At 30.1% G+C, this 17394-nt stretch overlaps 3 protein-coding genes across 9 annotated transcripts; all 3 read left to right on the top strand.

Annotated features, from left to right (window-relative positions):
• The first annotated feature begins 3427 nt into the window (after positions 1-3427).
• LOC107645314 (gibberellin-regulated protein 1) lies at positions 3428-4389 on the top strand. The gene is made up of 3 exons (XM_016349313.3): positions 3428-3582; positions 3675-3711; positions 3800-4389. Exons 1-3 carry the CDS (start codon positions 3505-3507, stop codon positions 3979-3981), a joined length of 297 nt encoding a protein of 98 aa, XP_016204799.1. The 5' UTR covers positions 3428-3504; the 3' UTR covers positions 3982-4389.
• Positions 4390-7821: 3432 nt separating this feature from the next.
• Positions 7822-8791, top strand: LOC107647887 (gibberellin-regulated protein 11). The gene is made up of 2 exons (XM_016351935.3): positions 7822-8152; positions 8514-8791. The coding sequence occupies exons 1-2, from the start codon at positions 8074-8076 to the stop codon at positions 8693-8695; spliced, it is 261 nt and encodes an 86-aa protein (XP_016207421.1). The 5' UTR covers positions 7822-8073; the 3' UTR covers positions 8696-8791.
• A 3426-nt stretch (positions 8792-12217) lies between these two features.
• LOC107645312 (uncharacterized) lies at positions 12218-17377 on the top strand. Of its 7 annotated transcripts, none has more exons than XM_088489572.1 (12): positions 12218-13059; positions 13347-13573; positions 13680-13728; positions 14124-14242; positions 14487-14706; positions 14790-15027; positions 15125-15191; positions 15262-15319; positions 15407-15528; positions 15714-16085; positions 16297-16518; positions 16817-17377. In XM_088489572.1, the coding sequence occupies exons 1-12, from the start codon at positions 12954-12956 to the stop codon at positions 17168-17170; spliced, it is 2154 nt and encodes a 717-aa protein (XP_088345698.1). In that variant the 5' UTR covers positions 12218-12953; the 3' UTR covers positions 17171-17377. The 7 variants fall into 7 exon arrangements, with proteins under 7 accessions (XP_088345698.1, XP_016204795.2, XP_088345700.1 ...); XM_016349309.2 differs by having other exon boundaries at positions 12381-13059; positions 15404-15528; XM_088489574.1 differs by having other exon boundaries at positions 12475-13059; positions 14124-14233.
• The last annotated feature ends 17 nt before the right edge of the window (positions 17378-17394 follow it).

The raw sequence follows: 17394 nt of genomic DNA on the forward strand, positions 1-17394 counted from the left end.
ATATATATATATATATATACAAGCAATCATTCTCTTTCTCATTAATGTGAAATATATACTCTAATTGAGAAACGCAATATAATCCTCGTGCATTTTCGATAAATTAACAAAAGAGTAATCATTATTAGAACTAATTCATCATCTTAATTATCCTTTTCAATATTTAAATGAATAAAATTTTAAATATATGTTATCTTTTCCTTTATCATGACTAACACCATCAGATTTAAAAATAAAAAATAATTACATGACATGCATATATATGGTAATCTAGTTCACTCTTCTAATTTGTTTATTTGAGTTTTTTTTTTTTTTTTTTTTTTTTGTGACTAGCCAAATAATGAGTTTAATTTTGATTCATTATAAGTATAAATAGTTTTACATAATTTTTTTGGTTTTTTATTTGTTTGAGAAGTCAAGAATTAATTCGTTACAAATTTAAAAATAATAGATTGTTATATGTACAAACTGAAATTCAAAATTTCAACACTTATTTAAACAAATTAATGAATATATTAAATATCTTTTAATGATGTGTTAAATGTCTATATAAGTTATAAAACTCTTTTATGAGATATAATTCTCTCAACAAGAAATAATTAATCTATCTAATAATATACCAAACATTCCACTAACTAAAGAAGAGTTTGTTACTCTAACATGCATTGACACTTGCTTGTTGAGTTAGCACAAAAACCCTAAAGCTATATTTGGAATTTTTTAAGAGGATAAACCATAAACTTTTGGTTAAAAATAAATGAACAATTTTATATACCCAAACAGGGATATTTAATTTGTTTATTCTTCATAATTATAAAACTGCTAGCCATAAAAGATGTATAGCAAATAATTTGTGATGAATATTGCGAGGTGCATATAGGACTGGAAGTGAGTCGAGTTGAGTCGAATTGGACCAAGTTCAAGTTTGACTCACTAAAATTAAGCTTGGCTCACGGCTTGATTTATTAATAATCGAGTCTATTTCTTAAGTTCAAGCTCGACTCACCAAAAACTCACGAGTTAGTTCGAGTTCATGAACTGACTCAAATAATAAGAATATAATCTATAATTTTATATCAATAAATTATAACTTATATATTTTAAAAAGATCAATTTTATATATTATTTATCTATCAATAAATTATATATAAAAAATAAATATAAAATTTTAAACAATTAAGATCATTAATATATATATATATATATAATCGAGCCAGCTCATGAGCTAATGAACCGAGCTTATCTAAACTTAAGTTTGGCTCATTTAATTTATGAGCTCAATTTCAAGTTCAAGCTTAGCTCATCAATAACTCACGAATTTAGCTTATCAAACTATTAACGAGTCGAATTCAAATTGACTCATAAATTGACTTGACTCACTTCCAACTCTAGGTGTACATACGATAATTTCAATCCATTTCAATATTAGTTATTTTTAGAATAACAGTTAACAATGCTACATTATTGCACTATTATAGCTAATTCATACTTTTACCACTATCCGGTACTAATAACAAACACCACAATTAATATATAGTACAAAATTATGAGCTAGTTTGATATAAGATAGAAAACAAAGGCGGAACGTTTTTTGTATTATTAGTGATTAGCATATCACAGCTGGGGGGTGGTGGCAACTGCATACAGCTGTCAAAGGTAGGCTAATAATACTTGTTACATAGTTCATCCTATTATTCCACATCCTTATATTGCATCCAATTTCATATATCACCATCTCTCCAAAGCCAAACTTGGCGGCAAGCCACTTTGCTAACCTTACATTCATGCATTCACTCTCTTTAATTTCCCTCCTCATCAATAATGCAACTCAGATTCTCAAATCAAATAATACTCTAAATGTAACACTTCAGATATTGTCGTATTTGATTTGATTTCTATTTGGTTCCACATATGTATACATATATATAGTCAACTCGGTATTTAATAATTAAGTCATACTCTAACTTCATTATTATAAATGTACAAAAAAGAATATAAGGCTATAGTTATTTTTTCACCCTTAGACCTAATAATAATAATATGACCCTGTAATATAATGATATGGTAATAGTGTTATAGTGCAGTAGGTGGCGATGGCTTAGATAGACATGGGATATATAGAGCATAATAATGCATGATAATCTCTCTCATGACCCGCACCAGTAAAAGCCAAGATAATAGCTGCTCATATAACACGGTCAAATGTCATACACGTAAAGCAACCTCTTCAGTCTTTGATTGCCATAAATGTTTCTTTGTTTCACGCCCAACTCTGTGTTGTTTGAGTAATCAAATACTACTATTCTCGAAGTTATCCACAATTGACTCGTTATTTTCTACTGGATATATTAAGGAGGATTATTCTCCAACTGAAAAAGGGACTATAATTATCGTCTCACACCCCATAGTTAAATAAAAAGTCTCGCTAGAGAGATAATGGACTATTTGTACAATATGTACAATGGGTTATTGAGTTATAAAATGAACATTTTTTATACTATTTAGAATAATAACTAACTCTAATACTATGTCATGATACCACTTATCCCAAAAATTTCAACTGATAGAAAAATGTAACACTAATGATTATATCTCTAATACCCCCTAAACCTCTATTGTACATATTGTACAAATATTTCATTGGCTCCTCATACTTCCTCTTAAATAAAATATACAAAAAATGATTACTAGCATGTAAGCTTAATCACAAAATGCGTGATATTAATATTCAATCTATCCTATATATAATTGTTAAAAAATAATCAATTAATTATTGTTAAATAAAAGTGCTTTAATAAATAAATTAATTCTTAATTATAAAGTGAGTCATAATACAAACATATTATATAGAGCAAAATATATTAAAATTAAAATTTATTTTTTTAGTTTATTATTTATGTTTAAAAAAAATATTATTCTCCTATATTTTTTTAGATGAAAATTCAGATGCAGTCAATTTTACGTAAAGTTGATATCTGAAGCTGAGTTTCCACCACTTTTTTAACTTAATCATACGTGAGTTTGGGTTAGGCAAATAGAGATAAGACACGTGGGGTTGGGAAGGAGGCTTGTTTAAGAGATTAATAAAAAGAAAAAGGCTTGTCTATGTGCTTTGCTTATCTATGCGCATGAAAGGCACTTGGATCCTCCTTAGCCAACCAAGCAACCTCTGCCTCCAGATGCTTCTAATGCTCATCTGCTTTAAAAGTTTTCTTCGAATTATGTGAAATTATATTTGGTGGAGGGGTAACTAAGACACCAAACTTTGTATCAAAATTGAGGTCTCTATTTGCGCGTATATATCACATCACAAAAATTGATGTCCCCACTTGTTGTATGTTTACATCTACAAATACATATATTCCCATACAATAATTAATTAATTAATATATACTCATCATGATGCTAACAACTTCATAGCTAGAGCCCCTGCCTCATCAACTATAAATACCAACTCCGATCCTCTGCTTCTCATTCAACACATACATACTTCTTCAAATAAAAATGGCTCTCTCTAAGCTTCTACTTGCTTCCCTTCTTGCTTCTCTTCTCATCATTCAACTTGTTCATGCCGATCACCAGGTCTTAATTGCTTTCAACATTCATCATCCTCTATCTACTTCTTTAATTTATGGTTTAACTAATTCATGCACTTGTTTATTCTGAAACTGCAGGCATACCAACAAACGCAGGGTTCTCTTCAGCAGATAGGTATACAAACAAATTAAAACTAAACATATAATATTTTACACATAAATATATATATATATATGATGTAATTGATTTGGATTAATTACAGACTGTAGCGGAGCATGTGCTGCAAGGTGTCGGTTATCATCTCGTCCAAACCTCTGCCGCAGAGCCTGTGGAACTTGCTGCCAGCGTTGTAACTGCGTGCCGCCGGGCACCGCCGGCAACCAGGAAGTGTGTCCTTGCTATGCTAGCTTGACCACTCACGGTGGCAGGCGCAAGTGCCCTTAATTCCAACCAATTACTTAAAGGTAAAAACTCAGGTGCAGTTGACTTCACGTGAAGTTGATAGCTAAGAATCGTTAGATGAAAATTTAGTCCAATCAATCAAATTATCTAACGACTCTCAGTTATCAATTTCACATATTTCACGTAAAGTTGACTGTATCTAAGTTTTCACCTTACTTAAATCCATGCATGTGTATATTACTCCATCACCACGCTCTCAATAAACTTATGGAAGAATAATAATTATTTACTCGTTTTTTTTGTTCAATCCTTGTTGAATCAATAATCATTATTGTGCGAATTTGGTGGTTTCGTTTTCTTTTTATTTTGTTTATATATGTACCTTAATTTGCTGTACGGTTGTATCAATTATGTTATTAATAAAAGAGTTTACTATTTCATGTTTTATAATTATATTATCTTATAGACATTATTGATATATATCTACATTTACTTGATCTATTGTGTTTGATGGTTAACAATAATTATTAGAACTAAGTTTTAGTCTTAAAATATAAAATTGTAATTTTTTAATACTTTCAAAAAATAGTTGAAATAGATATATAGAACTAAAATTTTTAAAATTAAAAACTATAATTTTAATAATATTTTAAAAAAAAATTATTTAATTATTTAATTTTTATATTTATTTTAAATTAAATATAATATTAAAATATAATTCAGTCTAATATATTTTATTCTAAATATACTACAAAAATTTAATTTAATTTCAATTTCTTAATTTATATTTTTCAATACCAATTTCAATTTCTCTTTTAAATACCATCTTCAAATTTTTTGGTTTCCATACCATCTTCAAATTTAGAAGAGGCTTTATAGTTTATAGGTCAACAAACATATTAAAATCTCATTAATTTTAGAACATTAGTAAATTATGTTATACTATGAGAAAATCTCATTACTTAGTAATTTTTTCCCCTATGTTTCTAATGCAATAATTAAACTAATAAATAGAAAATAATATTTTTCCCCCTCTTATACTCGGATAATATAGGTAAGGTACTTGGCATAGGTGACAAAACAGATGTCTCTGTCAACACACGCCAACAAACCATATTTGTACTTCCTCTTTTGATTTGTATGCCGCTTTGGTTTTTATGCACATAACAATAACATGTTTAAAGTGGTCCACTTCCTATACCAAAAATAAAAATCCACTACTATAATATTCTTTTTAGTTTAAAATATAATTCACTTCTTTAACATTAAATATATAAAACAACAGTGATGTGTATTATAAGTTCGGCAAATACAAATATTTAAAGCATCTGTAAGATAAGAATTTCAATTTGAAATTAAAATTCAATTTAAATTTTTAACAAAGCAACAAATTAAACAAAATTAAATAAGTTCGATTCAATATGTTGTTAATCATATCATTTGAACTCCTATCATTATTCTTCTAGAAAAATTCAATATAAAGGTAACCTACATGAACAATTTCTTTAATTTGAACTGTCAAAACAAGACAAAGTTGGTATTATTTATTTATTTATTGAAACTCAAGTGTAGCGTTGGCGGAGAGATTGAGACCGAGAGATTTAGACAGAGAAATAAAGACTAAAATAAGTTTTAATATTGTATTTTGTGTAAAATATAAGACAGAGACTAATAGAAGTGAACACGGGTCGGATTGGTTCGGGTTTAGGGTGAAATTAGAACCAAAGCAATTGAATTATAATTGGTTCGGTTTGATTCGATTTATGTTTTTTGTGTATGTATTCGAACCAAACTAAACCGATTAAAAACGGATTAGTTCGGTTCAAATAATTAGGTATCCGATGAAATAGAAATTCATAAAAAAAAGTTAAAAAAACAAAATTGTTATTTTAAAAATTGTTAAGTACAATAAACATGTAAAATTAATAGAAATAATTCAAAGTTCAAACGTGTTAAACACCAAATATATTATCTAAACACATTAAATATATGAGAGTAGCTGCACTTAGAGAAGAAGTGCTTCCAACAACAGTATCACTTACAGGTAAGGTGAGGTTTGAGAAAACTCTGTTGGGATTTATTCCATGGAGTGAAAAAACCGATGCTAGTGTTAGGGTTAGTGGGTGAGAAACTCAAAATCATTAAAAGGCATATATATTTTTTAAATTATTATTTTTTTATTTAATTATTATATTGTCGGGTTTATGGGTTGGTTCGGGTTCTGCACTTCCAAAACCGTTACTCGAACCAATTACCAGAGAGAGGTATTGGTTTGGTTCAAGTCGGACTCGATTATCCGTTGGTTCTAAAACCAATTTAATTGGTTTGGTTCGGATTTAGACAGATAATCAGGTACCTGCTATCCGTGCTCATTTTTAGAGACTGAAATAAAAATAAAACTTTAATTTAATTTGTACAAAAATAAAATTAGAATTAATTATTTAAAATATAAATATTTTAAGTATAAAATGTTATTAAAATTTCAATTTCTATCCTTAAAAATTGTAATTTCTTGTATTTTTATTTTTTAAAAATACTAAAATATTAAAATTTCAGAAATAAAAATTAAAATTTTAGTACTAATTTTCATACTAACAAATATAATACTAACTACTAAATCTCAATTTCCAATTTTCGTTTCAAAATCTCAAAACAAGTACTACCTTCGAGATAAGACTATAATAACCTAAGCAAGTTATGGTTCTCATCAATAACATTGATTCATATATAGGCCCACATACACAAGAATTCCATGATGGTTACTTCAATCTTAACCTCATTCAAACATGATATGTGTATGTTCATGTTGCTATCAGAATATGCCAGCTGTTTTCGAACTTGCATTGTTTCTTTCCTTCAAAATCAAGGACAGTAATGTAAACTTCTCCATTATTTTACCCTATCCATCACCAAGTTTCATTAGTTTCAGGCACCTTATAATAAGTAATTCAAAAGACCAATGGATACTCTACTTAATTAATTACTTGTTTAATAATCTAAGTCACTCGTGCTCGTGGTATTTTTCTTAAGGATATTTATAATTAAGCTCATTTTTTGGGAACAATAACTTATTAAAAATACGACTATATGTCAGTCACTAATATAAAATATATATTAAAATTTAAATATATATTAAAAATAAATTAAATTACATATATATTTATACACAAATATATTAGTGACTGATTTTAGTATAGAATAATATTTTTGTTAAAAATACATATACTATCTTTTTTAAAAATAACAAATTATACCCGCCTCCCGGGCATGAGATATTTTAAAAAATTGTATATTTTCATATTTATATAATTTATTATTGATTTAATTATTCTGTTAGTTCTTATAGTTTCATGAAATTTTCAATCAGGTCTCTATATTTTTTTTCCTTTTAATTGGGTTTATGTACCATTTTTTTTAATTGAGTCCTTATACTTTTTTTTTTCTTTTATTTGAGTCCTTGTACCTATTTTTTTTAGTTGGGTCCCTATACAATTAAGTCAATTACTATTAAAAAGGACTTAATTGAAAAAAAAAAATTAGTACAGAGACCCAATTAAAAGGAAAAAAAGTATAGAGAGCTAATTGAAAATTTTACGAAATTATAGAGACCAACAGAGTAATTAAATCTTTATTTTTACATATTACTGAAAAAACTGAAAATGTCCCTCGTAATATATATATAATTTTTTAATTTATTCTCATGAACTTTAATAATATTCACAAGAGTATTTAGCTGACTTAACTCAACTTAACATGGATTAGTTTAATTGGACTGTATTTTTCCCGTAATTGAGAAAATTGAACATTTCTCAAATAAATTAACGTAAGGCAACGCAATGCAATGCTCTGAAGGAAAGAAAAGAGTGCATACCCAACAAGCAATTCCATTCAACAGAATTCTTGTGCGTGAAAGAATAATCAAAGTTCTGATCTTATGCACAATCATTTTAATATTTCCATAGTGCAATTTTATGCATATTTACATTTCTAAGCCCATTGAATTTATTGTTGCACATTTGCATTTTTCATTAATTAACACCCTATTTAGAGCGTTTTCTAAAGGCTTGAGACTAATTTATTTGTGCTATAAATACAAGAGCATATATTTGTGTACAATACCTTGAGCCAACTACCATGGCCATCTCCAGAACTCTTCTTGCCGCAATCCTTATTTCTATCCTCATTCTTCAGATAGTTGAGTCAGCAACAATCGGTAAGAATTCCTATCTTAATTAATGTATCATTTGAAATTGTTAGTGTTTTAAGTGTGAGGATAGTTGAAGTTAGTCGCACATCAAAGAAAACAAGGAAGAGTGAGGAGTTCATAAAATGAGAGACCCATTAACTTGACACCTTAAGGTTTTGAGTTGGATGTGGTGTCTTTTCATCTTATGTTCTCTCGTTTGATTTCTCCCCAAAATCTTCCCTAATAAAATAAAATTAAAGTAGTAGAGAAAGTGTTTAACATTATGCATGACACATAATTCTATTTCATATAAATTCAAACAAAAAAAATGGTTATTCAGAGAATTTGGAATTGAAAGTAATTTAAATTTATGTGTTCGTGAATGTAGATTGTGATAGTGAATGCAAGAGGAGGTGTGCATTATCATCAAGGCCGAACCTATGTGAGAGAGCTTGCGGCACTTGCTGTAACCGCTGCAATTGTGTGCCGTCGGGCACTTCCGGCCACTACGAGGAGTGCCCTTGTTATGCCAATCAAACCACCCATGGCGGCGTACACAAATGTCCTTAAATTATAAATAAATTAATTGTATTATTCAATAATATTATTTTATGTATAATAAAATTCGGGCTTAATCCCTTCCAAATAAAGTCTTACTTTCAATAATTTGGTAGGCAATGTCCTTAAATTTCGATACACAAATGCCGATTGTATTATCATGAACTCTTATCTCTTATGGTTAAGAATACTATCTTCTAAGTGTTCTTACATGAATATGAGAAATATGCTATAGTATGATATTTGGGTTGATAGCTAAATTTGTCCTTGAAAGATCATCGTTACCAATTTTTTAAATTAGTCCTTAAATTATTTTTTTAGTCATATTTATCCTTAAAAGATAAAACGTAAGTTAAATTAGTCTTTCCGTTAGTTAGATGATGACGTACCACATTAAAGTTAAAGTGTTGCTTGCATTTAATTTCAAAGTAATCAGTAATAATTATTTAGCGAGTTAATCGCTAGACCCATTTAAATTAGTTTTAAAAAAAAGTTAACTAATGAAAAAGCAATAGGTATATATCCACGTTTATTTTATTTATTTATCTAAATTGTTTTTGGTTTCTCACGGTATTCTTAAATCTGGCAAATCAATGACTAATTCGTTACGGCATCGAACTCCATTTAAGGGTTTGTCTTTGCCCAATGGATTACTGCATGCAAGAATTCAAAACCCCGACAATTATTTAAGTAAACTAATGAACTAACCACTAGATTAACCCAATTTAGTTATATATCCATGTTTATTTGTGAACTGAAAGAAAAGTATACGGGCAAGTAGTCCAAAGTGAAAAAGAAACCAAAGCCCAAACTTTGTGAAATTTATATTGGGCTATTTGAAGCCAGCACCAAAAACTTATATTGGACTGGGCTTGTGCATGGCCTAATTGAGATGCCCAATATATTTGGTTTTTTCTAAATATTTGAAAAAAGGCTGAATTCAAGCTCATAGTTCATGGTTATTGACTATACCTACCAAAGAAACTGTTCTTAAATAAAGTATGAAATGAAGTGAAATTAAAGCTTGACAAAATTTACAACCCCATTGATAGCATGAGGGTGTTACTCGTGATCGAAATGCAAGTACAAAAGGAGAGAAAAGCTGCAATCAAGAATTTTGTTTTCTATATCCATTTTTTATTTTCTTTTTATACAAACCAAAGCAAGGAAACTATCATTATTCGAACGAATTGATGTTCATTCATTCAAACAACATAGAACAAAAGAGCATAAGGCTACTAATAATTAACCAGAACAAGAAAAATTTTATGCGTTTTTTGACATATGATTGTAGTTGAGTTGACTAGGACTTGAGTGTTATTAAACACTACGAAATTGTGAAAGAATGAAAAGATGAAAAATGTAGTTGTTGAATTGAATAGCCACACATAAAAACATGCAATTGTGACACTTGCGTAGGATTCATCTGTGAATAGCTGCCTGTCGGATTTGGATCCTCTAAAATTGTATTGTCATTTTAAAGATAAAAGTACACCGGTAATCACCATCGAATTACGATAGTGGGACTCACATCTAATAAATATTACAAATTCAAAGGTGATTAAAGTATCACTTTAACATTTTACTAATATTATTATTTTAACGGATCTTTTCTCCTGTCAAACACCTACCCCAATATATATTGGGACAATGTCAATCTCTGTTATGTCTCACAATATTTTTTATTTAATTTTATATACAATAATAGTTGTCATTGAGAGTCTTAAATTCTTATTTAAATTTGCAAATAAATAAGATTTTATATATCTATATCTATTATATATAATGGAGGTATGAAAGAAACTTGATGTATACTTTTTTTACTAAGATATTCTTCATTGTATATAATTTATAAAAAAATATTTTACAATGTCTAAGATTTTAACTTATGACTTTTTAGTTTAAGCATAAAATATTTATCATCTTAACTAGACTAGTATATATAATGTGTTTGCTTTATTATGTACAATTATAACATATAAATTTACGGTGTTTAATTTATAAAATTTCACTTTATACGAACAATTGAATTAAAATCAATATTTGAGTCAAATTTATATTTGACCAACAAAATTATTGAAACAAATTTAGCATATAGTAAGTAATTAAATTATTAATGGTAAATCTTAAATCTTACATATATAATTTGGAAAAATTTTCAAGTGTGCCGTCGTACCGGTATTTCAGTGATTTTTAACCGTTGATCTTAATTATAAAAAATATATATAATATATATAATTAAGATCAATGGTTAAAAATTACTGATATATCGATATAACGGTACACTTGAAAATCTTCCTATAATTTGAGGTAGACTATCCTAAAAAAAGAAAGTTAGACTCTATTGATAATTTATTTATTTTTTAAAAAAGAAAAGAAAAGAAAAGAATTAGTGACATCATGGTGAATGATGATTGGGTGAGTAACTGAATATGAATGGGAGTGAATACAAAAAGAGGAAGAAATAAACTCAGAGGTTTGCAGGTTAGGAGACAGAGAGCACAGAACAGAACAGAACAGAACAGAACAGAGATATGGCAAATTGGAAAGAAATGAAGTGCCTGAATTCAAATACAGACCTTACTTTCCATTACACAGATATGATCTCTGCCACTACCTCTTCTACTTCATGTTCACTCCAAACCCATTCTCTATTTCTTTTCTTTTTTACTTTTTTGGAAGGTAAAATTCTCTTATATATATCACCATGTATTATGCTCTAGGACCATCTTTTTTGTGGAATAAAATTATGATAGCTAATTATCTTGGTTTATAACAAAATAGTCATAAATTATTTTTTCTCCACTCAAAATTTGTATTCAATAATGATGAATGAGATGCCTTTTTTTTTTTGTAATATAAGGCCCTCAGTCTATGGAAGAAGATCCTTTTACATTTGATTTATACATATCATGTCTAAGGATATTTGTTTCAAATCAAAATAAAATCCAGAAATATCAAATTCATGATATTTGTTTCTTTTCAAAATAAGGAAACGTAGCATGTATGTTTAGCACATATCACATTTGAAAAATACATGATCACTCAATTAGATTAATTAATCAAAGTACCATAAGAAAGTAAGAAACTTAACCAATGGCCAACAACTGTAATAAGAATAATGATCTCCCTTACATTAATTCAGTGCATCTAATAGTTGTACTATAGTCTATAGGTATAAATTCTCTTAATTGATGTGCTTGACATTCTTTTTAATTCAAATTTTCAATCCTCTTATTGAGTTGCCCTTAAATGTTATGTAACTTACAATTTATGCTATTCTAAGTAGAACTTTTAAACTAGAAATATTTAGACAAAAATGATCATATCAAAATACTATATAAGCAGCATATCAGTTAATCAATTTTCATCTCATTTGTTGGATGAAATATAAAGTCAATTTAACTAAAATTAAAATAGAATATGAATGAATACCTAACATTTTTGACACATGAAAGCTTGAAAATTGGATGTCCCAAAATTGTTTCTCACTGGGATGATAATAAATGCTGATACCAAAAATTCTCACGGGCTATTTCAGAGTGTGTCTTTAATTTTTCTTGTTACCCTTTTCCTTTTCCTTTCTTGTGAGTTAGATTTTTCATTTTTCTTAACCATTTTCATTTTCATTTTCCTCTTTTTGGCTCCATCCATCCCCTTTACTTTATTTCAACAAAGAACCTGATTCTCTGAACACGAGGCACGCAGTCTCACTTCACTTTGATTTGAAACATTTTTAGTTTTTTTCTATACAAAAATAAATAAATGAATCATTATTTTTTTATTGTAAAAAAAAAAAAAAAGACACTCACAACAAACACAGAAGACATAGTACAACAGCACCACCACAATACACACTACACTCTAATTCTCATGTTGCTTTTTGTCTCTCTTTAAACTCTCTCTCTCTTCACACACAAATCGCTGGTTTTCTGTTTCAGTAGAAGATCAACACAACACAACACAACACAACAAAACCAAGCTCAGAGAGATTTATTTCATAGTTTCATCACATTCAATTCACCTTCACCTATATATTTATCACTTACTCTTCTTCCTTATTTCACAAAGTTTTTGATCTGATATTTGCTTTTTCATGCAATGATGCACACACCTAAAAGGGTTGGCTGTTTAACTATCTTCATTGAATGCACACAAGAATAACAATAACCCAAAAAAAAAAATTGTTTTTTTTCATCTGGGGTGGTGGTGGTGCTGGTTTTTCAGCTACAACAATATATGATCTATCTATAATTCTAGAAATGCAGAAATGGACAAAGCTCGAAACTTGAGGCGTGGAGCTATCAGATTCTCAAAACCCAACAACAAGAGACCACACATGAATCATAAGCAATCTAAAGGACACAAACTCTTCGGTGAGTGTATTACAATTTTGCTTCCAAAAAGTCATCCTTTTCTTAATTTCTTCTTCACAAAGAAACAAAACCCATTTTTAAAGAATTGTCTTTTTCTGTGTTTGTTTCTTTGTTCCCTTTTTTTTTTTTTTTTCTCTCTTCATATATCTAAGACTTTTAATTTGCAGATAATGCTTCTCTCACTTTCTCCCTTCTTCATTCCCTTGTTATCTTCATATTTTTCGTTCAATAAATATCTCTCTTCTTTTCTTCCTTTTTTTCTTCTTCTATGATTTTGTGAGTGACAGTTTTGAAAGCTGCTATTGGTGGTGGTGGGGACCTGAAATTCTCTGAGAAATCGAAGAAAGGAAAAGTGAGAAGCTTGAGTGCTGTTGGAAAAGCATTATCCAACTGCCAAATGGGTTGCCACGTTTCAGAAAAAGAAGAACAAGCACAAACACTAACACATGACGACCCTTCTTCTTCTACCACCACCATTATTGCCACTAGCAAGAGACTTAAGGTTCCTAAAAATGTAAGTTACTATATGTTGTTATTATTATGAATTATGATACCCTTTTGAATTTATTTAGTTCTTAAACTAATGGCCATGGCTTTGGTGAAATGATTTGTTTGGACAGTTTTTGAATGGTGTTCAACATGCCTCAGTCCCAAGGAAGCTACGTTCAGGTGAGTTTCTGTGAATTTTTTTTTCTCTTAAAAGTTTTCATAATTGTTTATATCTCCAACTGGATTTGGGTTGCTACCTTATTATCACGAATTCAACTTTCTTTTTATTATTTTTATAAATGTTAATTGGTGGACTTTAGATTCGGTCCCCTTTTTCATTTACTCTCTCTATTTTGCAGTCTCTCTAGTGTTATGTACTTTCTGAAAAACAATAAGTTTGTGTAGTTTTGTTTTTATGAATTATCATAAAGCTGTGTCTTCTCATGTGTTGGTTCTTGTAGGGGAAGGGAAAAGGTGTTTTTTTTTTTCTTTTATTATCTTTTTCCTTTTTTCTCTTTGGTTGAAATAAAGTTTAAGTAACTTTATATTTTTCCTCTTTGTTAAATTGTATGTAGCCATGAAGAAGCGCAGCCGTGAATCCATGTTATTTGATTCAGAAAAGGTGAACCATAAGATCAATGGAATATTAGAATCTCCAAAAAAGGATGGAATAAAGAAATCCAAAGTGAGTGTGGTGAGTTATGCAAGTTTCAAATTTTGGAACTTTTTTTTGCTTGGTTCTTCTAAATGGATTCGGATCCTTTCTCATGTTCACTTCTCCACCATTGATTTATTTGGTTTAGAAAATAAAATAAGATAAAATGTTAAAATGATAATAAAAGATCAATGGTAAAGATATGAACATGACTCGGGCATTCGGTCGAATCTCTTTTGAGTATTTCTATCTAACTCCTTTTGCTTCGAATTTTCGCCTTTAGAAAGAAGAAAATGGGGAAGAATGGTCCCAAAGGGAAGGTGTATGTGGCCCCATAATCACAAAAGATGAGGAAGAGGTTGCAGAAACTCTCTATGCCTTGGCTGGAATGTTCCCTGACAATGGCATGAATGAAAATAGTAAGCAGCTACATGAAGAATCTTTGTTAAAGAACACTTCTGTTTTGGAGGACTTGAAGGAGAATGCTAATGCTTCTTCTGAAGGTTATAATATTTTCATCTTCAGCTATTAATAGTTCATTTGTTCATTCATTTATTTATTTTATTTGTTTTGTTATATATTGTAGCCTCAGGAATTGCTCAGCAGGAAAGTCCTTGTACTGAAATATCTGCTAGAGAAGTTACAAAAATCAGTCCCTCACATGAAACTGTTCATCAGAAGCATCACCTTGATTTTCCTAAAAAGGAAGAGGTATTGATGGCATCTCATAGCACTTCTCCAATGATAGATTTTCATTCCTTGCCTGTAATGGAAAATAGGCACACAAATTCAACACATGGTCCTGAGTTATGTCTAGCAATGGGGTGAGTAGCCTTTTCTTTTTGTTTCAATGTTTCGGTTGAATCTCCATTCATTTCAAGTTCCTATGGTGTATTTACATGTTTTCTTACAATGTTGCAGATTAAATATGTACAAACAATCACAAATTGCACACATGGAGAGGAAGCCAGACATGGAATTTGAGATGGTAGGAATTTCAAGTTTCTTACAATTTTGTATGGTTGTTTAATAATACTTCTTATTGGCTTATATTTCAGGCCAAAGATGTTGATTGTAAGCAAGAACAACATAAACTGAAGGACAGAAAAGAAACAGGTACATATATCATATATGATGAATTTTTGTTTAAATGACCAAAGTATATTTTACATTATATTTGGATACTTTTGGTTGTTCTAGAAGAAGGTCTTGCATTCTGGCCAAATTTATCAAGAGTACCAGCAGCTAACAAGGGCCCAAATTGGTTGGAAGCTGCCATATGTTCCTCCAAACACAGTTTCATGGAAACTTCTTCTAGTGGAAAGGTAAGGGGCTTGTGTGTTTGATTCTGTTTTTGTAAAATTGATTGGTAGAATTAATCTCTTAAAGTGATTTCTGACAAAAAGTAAAAAAAAAAAAAACACCTCAGATTTTCACCAAAATTTTCTGTACTAATGATGAGTTTTGCTAATTCCATATCTATTATGTCAAAATTTCTTATTCCATGCAGAGTTCAGAAGTTGCAACTCAAAAAACATGGAAGAGGTGTGCAGTTCATGTTCACATCAGCCATATCATCCACAAGTTGGAGGTTTTGAAAAGAGGAGTTATTGTTGAACAACAACCTAAGCTTCATGAATTTCATCATCAAATGAGATCACATGATGAAGGGTCAAAGAATGGAGTTCTTATGGAAGTACCCAACTTCAATGGGATGAGAAATAATGGAGTTACTTCTTCTTCTGCACCTGTGACATGTCAAGTTGAAAATTTGAGGAACCCCCATCAAAGTAAGAATGGTTTTCTTCAACAACAATGCCATTACCGCGACATACAACATGCCATTCCAACGCCATTTGCGGCATATGGCCCTCAGAAACAAGTAAGTGTAACATTATTATTTCCAGGAAAACCACCCGAGAAATACTTGCATGCTCCTAAAGTACATTTAATCCATGAACCAAGACATTCACAACCACTATAAAAAACTGAGATGTGGCTACAAATGTTGGAACGTGCAAATATTTCTACTCTCTGAGTCTCCCTATCAGCAGAATCGGCTAACCCGAATAACTACTGTCTTTATTTTGCAGAGTTTCAACTTCTTGTCCTTGTCAAGTGGAAGTAATGGGTTAAAGGTGGACAATAGTTATGATAAGATTGGAACTAGGTTGGAAGCATTGTCAAAGTTGCAACAAGTGCCTTATTTTCAGACACTATCACAGCAGAATGGGTTCATGTCAATTCCTACAACACCTCAAAGTCAATATGCATCAGCTTCTTACCTTGATCAGCTTCCTGTCTCAGGACCACAGGTATCACTGTTTACCTTTTTCCTTTGTTGAACAAGCAACACAATCAATCCAATAAATATGGACCCCAAAATCTTGGGGGGCCTTAGTTTGAAAAGATAGCTTAATGTGATCATTTTTCAACCATGTACTAAAATTGATAGTGGCAAAAAATTAATGCTATCCATGAATAAACTACTCCCAAAGTAATGACGTATAAGTGGTTGATTTGAATATTTTTAGAATATAAAGTTCAAGGAATAAATTGCAATTACAACTAGCCGTACTAATTATTGTTCCATAATGGTTCAATTGACTGCAGGTTCGGCTGCAGCAACCTCATTATTATGGTAACCCGTTATGTGGAACTCATTATGGTTCTTCAACGGTATCAAATAAACAACAGTACCAACAAAACTTTTGGGCAGTGCAATTAGCAGCACAAGGTGGGTCGGCGGCAAATAGCAACATTATGAGGACTCAATATCCTAATTCGCAAAGTGGAAGACATGAATATGCATTGAGTCAATGTGCACAAGCCATTCTTCCTCGTTCCCCTGCATCACTTGAAGCACTTGGATCCAAGATTACTTCAATCTCTGCCCAACAACAACAGCTCATTGCTTCTATACAGGAAAAATGGGCTAGACCTTCTTCATCTCCCTTCTGTAAGTGAAGAAATTTGAGAGAAACTCCCAAGTAGGGGATGTTTATGGTGCGATTTGGAAAAATCAAACCAATCCGATTATAGCCTACAACCTCCAGGTTTATGTACTACACACTTGCGGATTTTGATCAATGATAACACAAATTGTAGCAAGAACTAAAAGGATCTCACTAACTTTTCAGATGCTTATGTTATAATTCTTTAGTTATTATTCAATGATAGAAAGGTTATTA

The sequence above is a fragment of the Arachis ipaensis genome, chromosome B6, assembly GCF_059453495.1.
Source record: "Arachis ipaensis isolate K30076 ecotype BB chromosome B6, ASM5945349v1, whole genome shotgun sequence".
NCBI lineage: Eukaryota > Viridiplantae > Streptophyta > Magnoliopsida > Fabales > Fabaceae > Arachis > Arachis ipaensis.

Bases quoted from the DNA above. Each gene is read 5' to 3' on its own strand.
- LOC107645314 (XM_016349313.3), top strand. From the start codon at position 3,505: ATGGCTCTCTCTAAGCTTCTACTTGCTTCCCTTCTTGCTTCTCTTCTC. The intron at 3,583-3,674 runs GTCTTAATTGCT...CTGAAACTGCAG, and splicing joins TTGTTCATGCCGATCACCAG to GCATACCAACAAACGCAGGG. The intron at 3,712-3,799 runs GTATACAAACAA...GATTAATTACAG, and splicing joins GGGTTCTCTTCAGCAGATAG to ACTGTAGCGGAGCATGTGCT.
- LOC107647887 (XM_016351935.3), top strand. From the start codon at position 8,074: ATGGCCATCTCCAGAACTCTTCTTGCCGCAATCCTTATTTCTATCCTC. The intron at 8,153-8,513 runs GTAAGAATTCCT...TCGTGAATGTAG, and splicing joins AGTTGAGTCAGCAACAATCG to ATTGTGATAGTGAATGCAAG.
- LOC107645312 (XM_016349309.2), top strand. From the start codon at position 12,954: ATGGACAAAGCTCGAAACTTGAGGCGTGGAGCTATCAGATTCTCAAAA. The intron at 14,707-14,789 runs GTTATAATATTT...TATATATTGTAG, and splicing joins TGCTAATGCTTCTTCTGAAG to CCTCAGGAATTGCTCAGCAG. The intron at 15,529-15,713 runs GTAAGGGGCTTG...TATTCCATGCAG, and splicing joins AAACTTCTTCTAGTGGAAAG to AGTTCAGAAGTTGCAACTCA.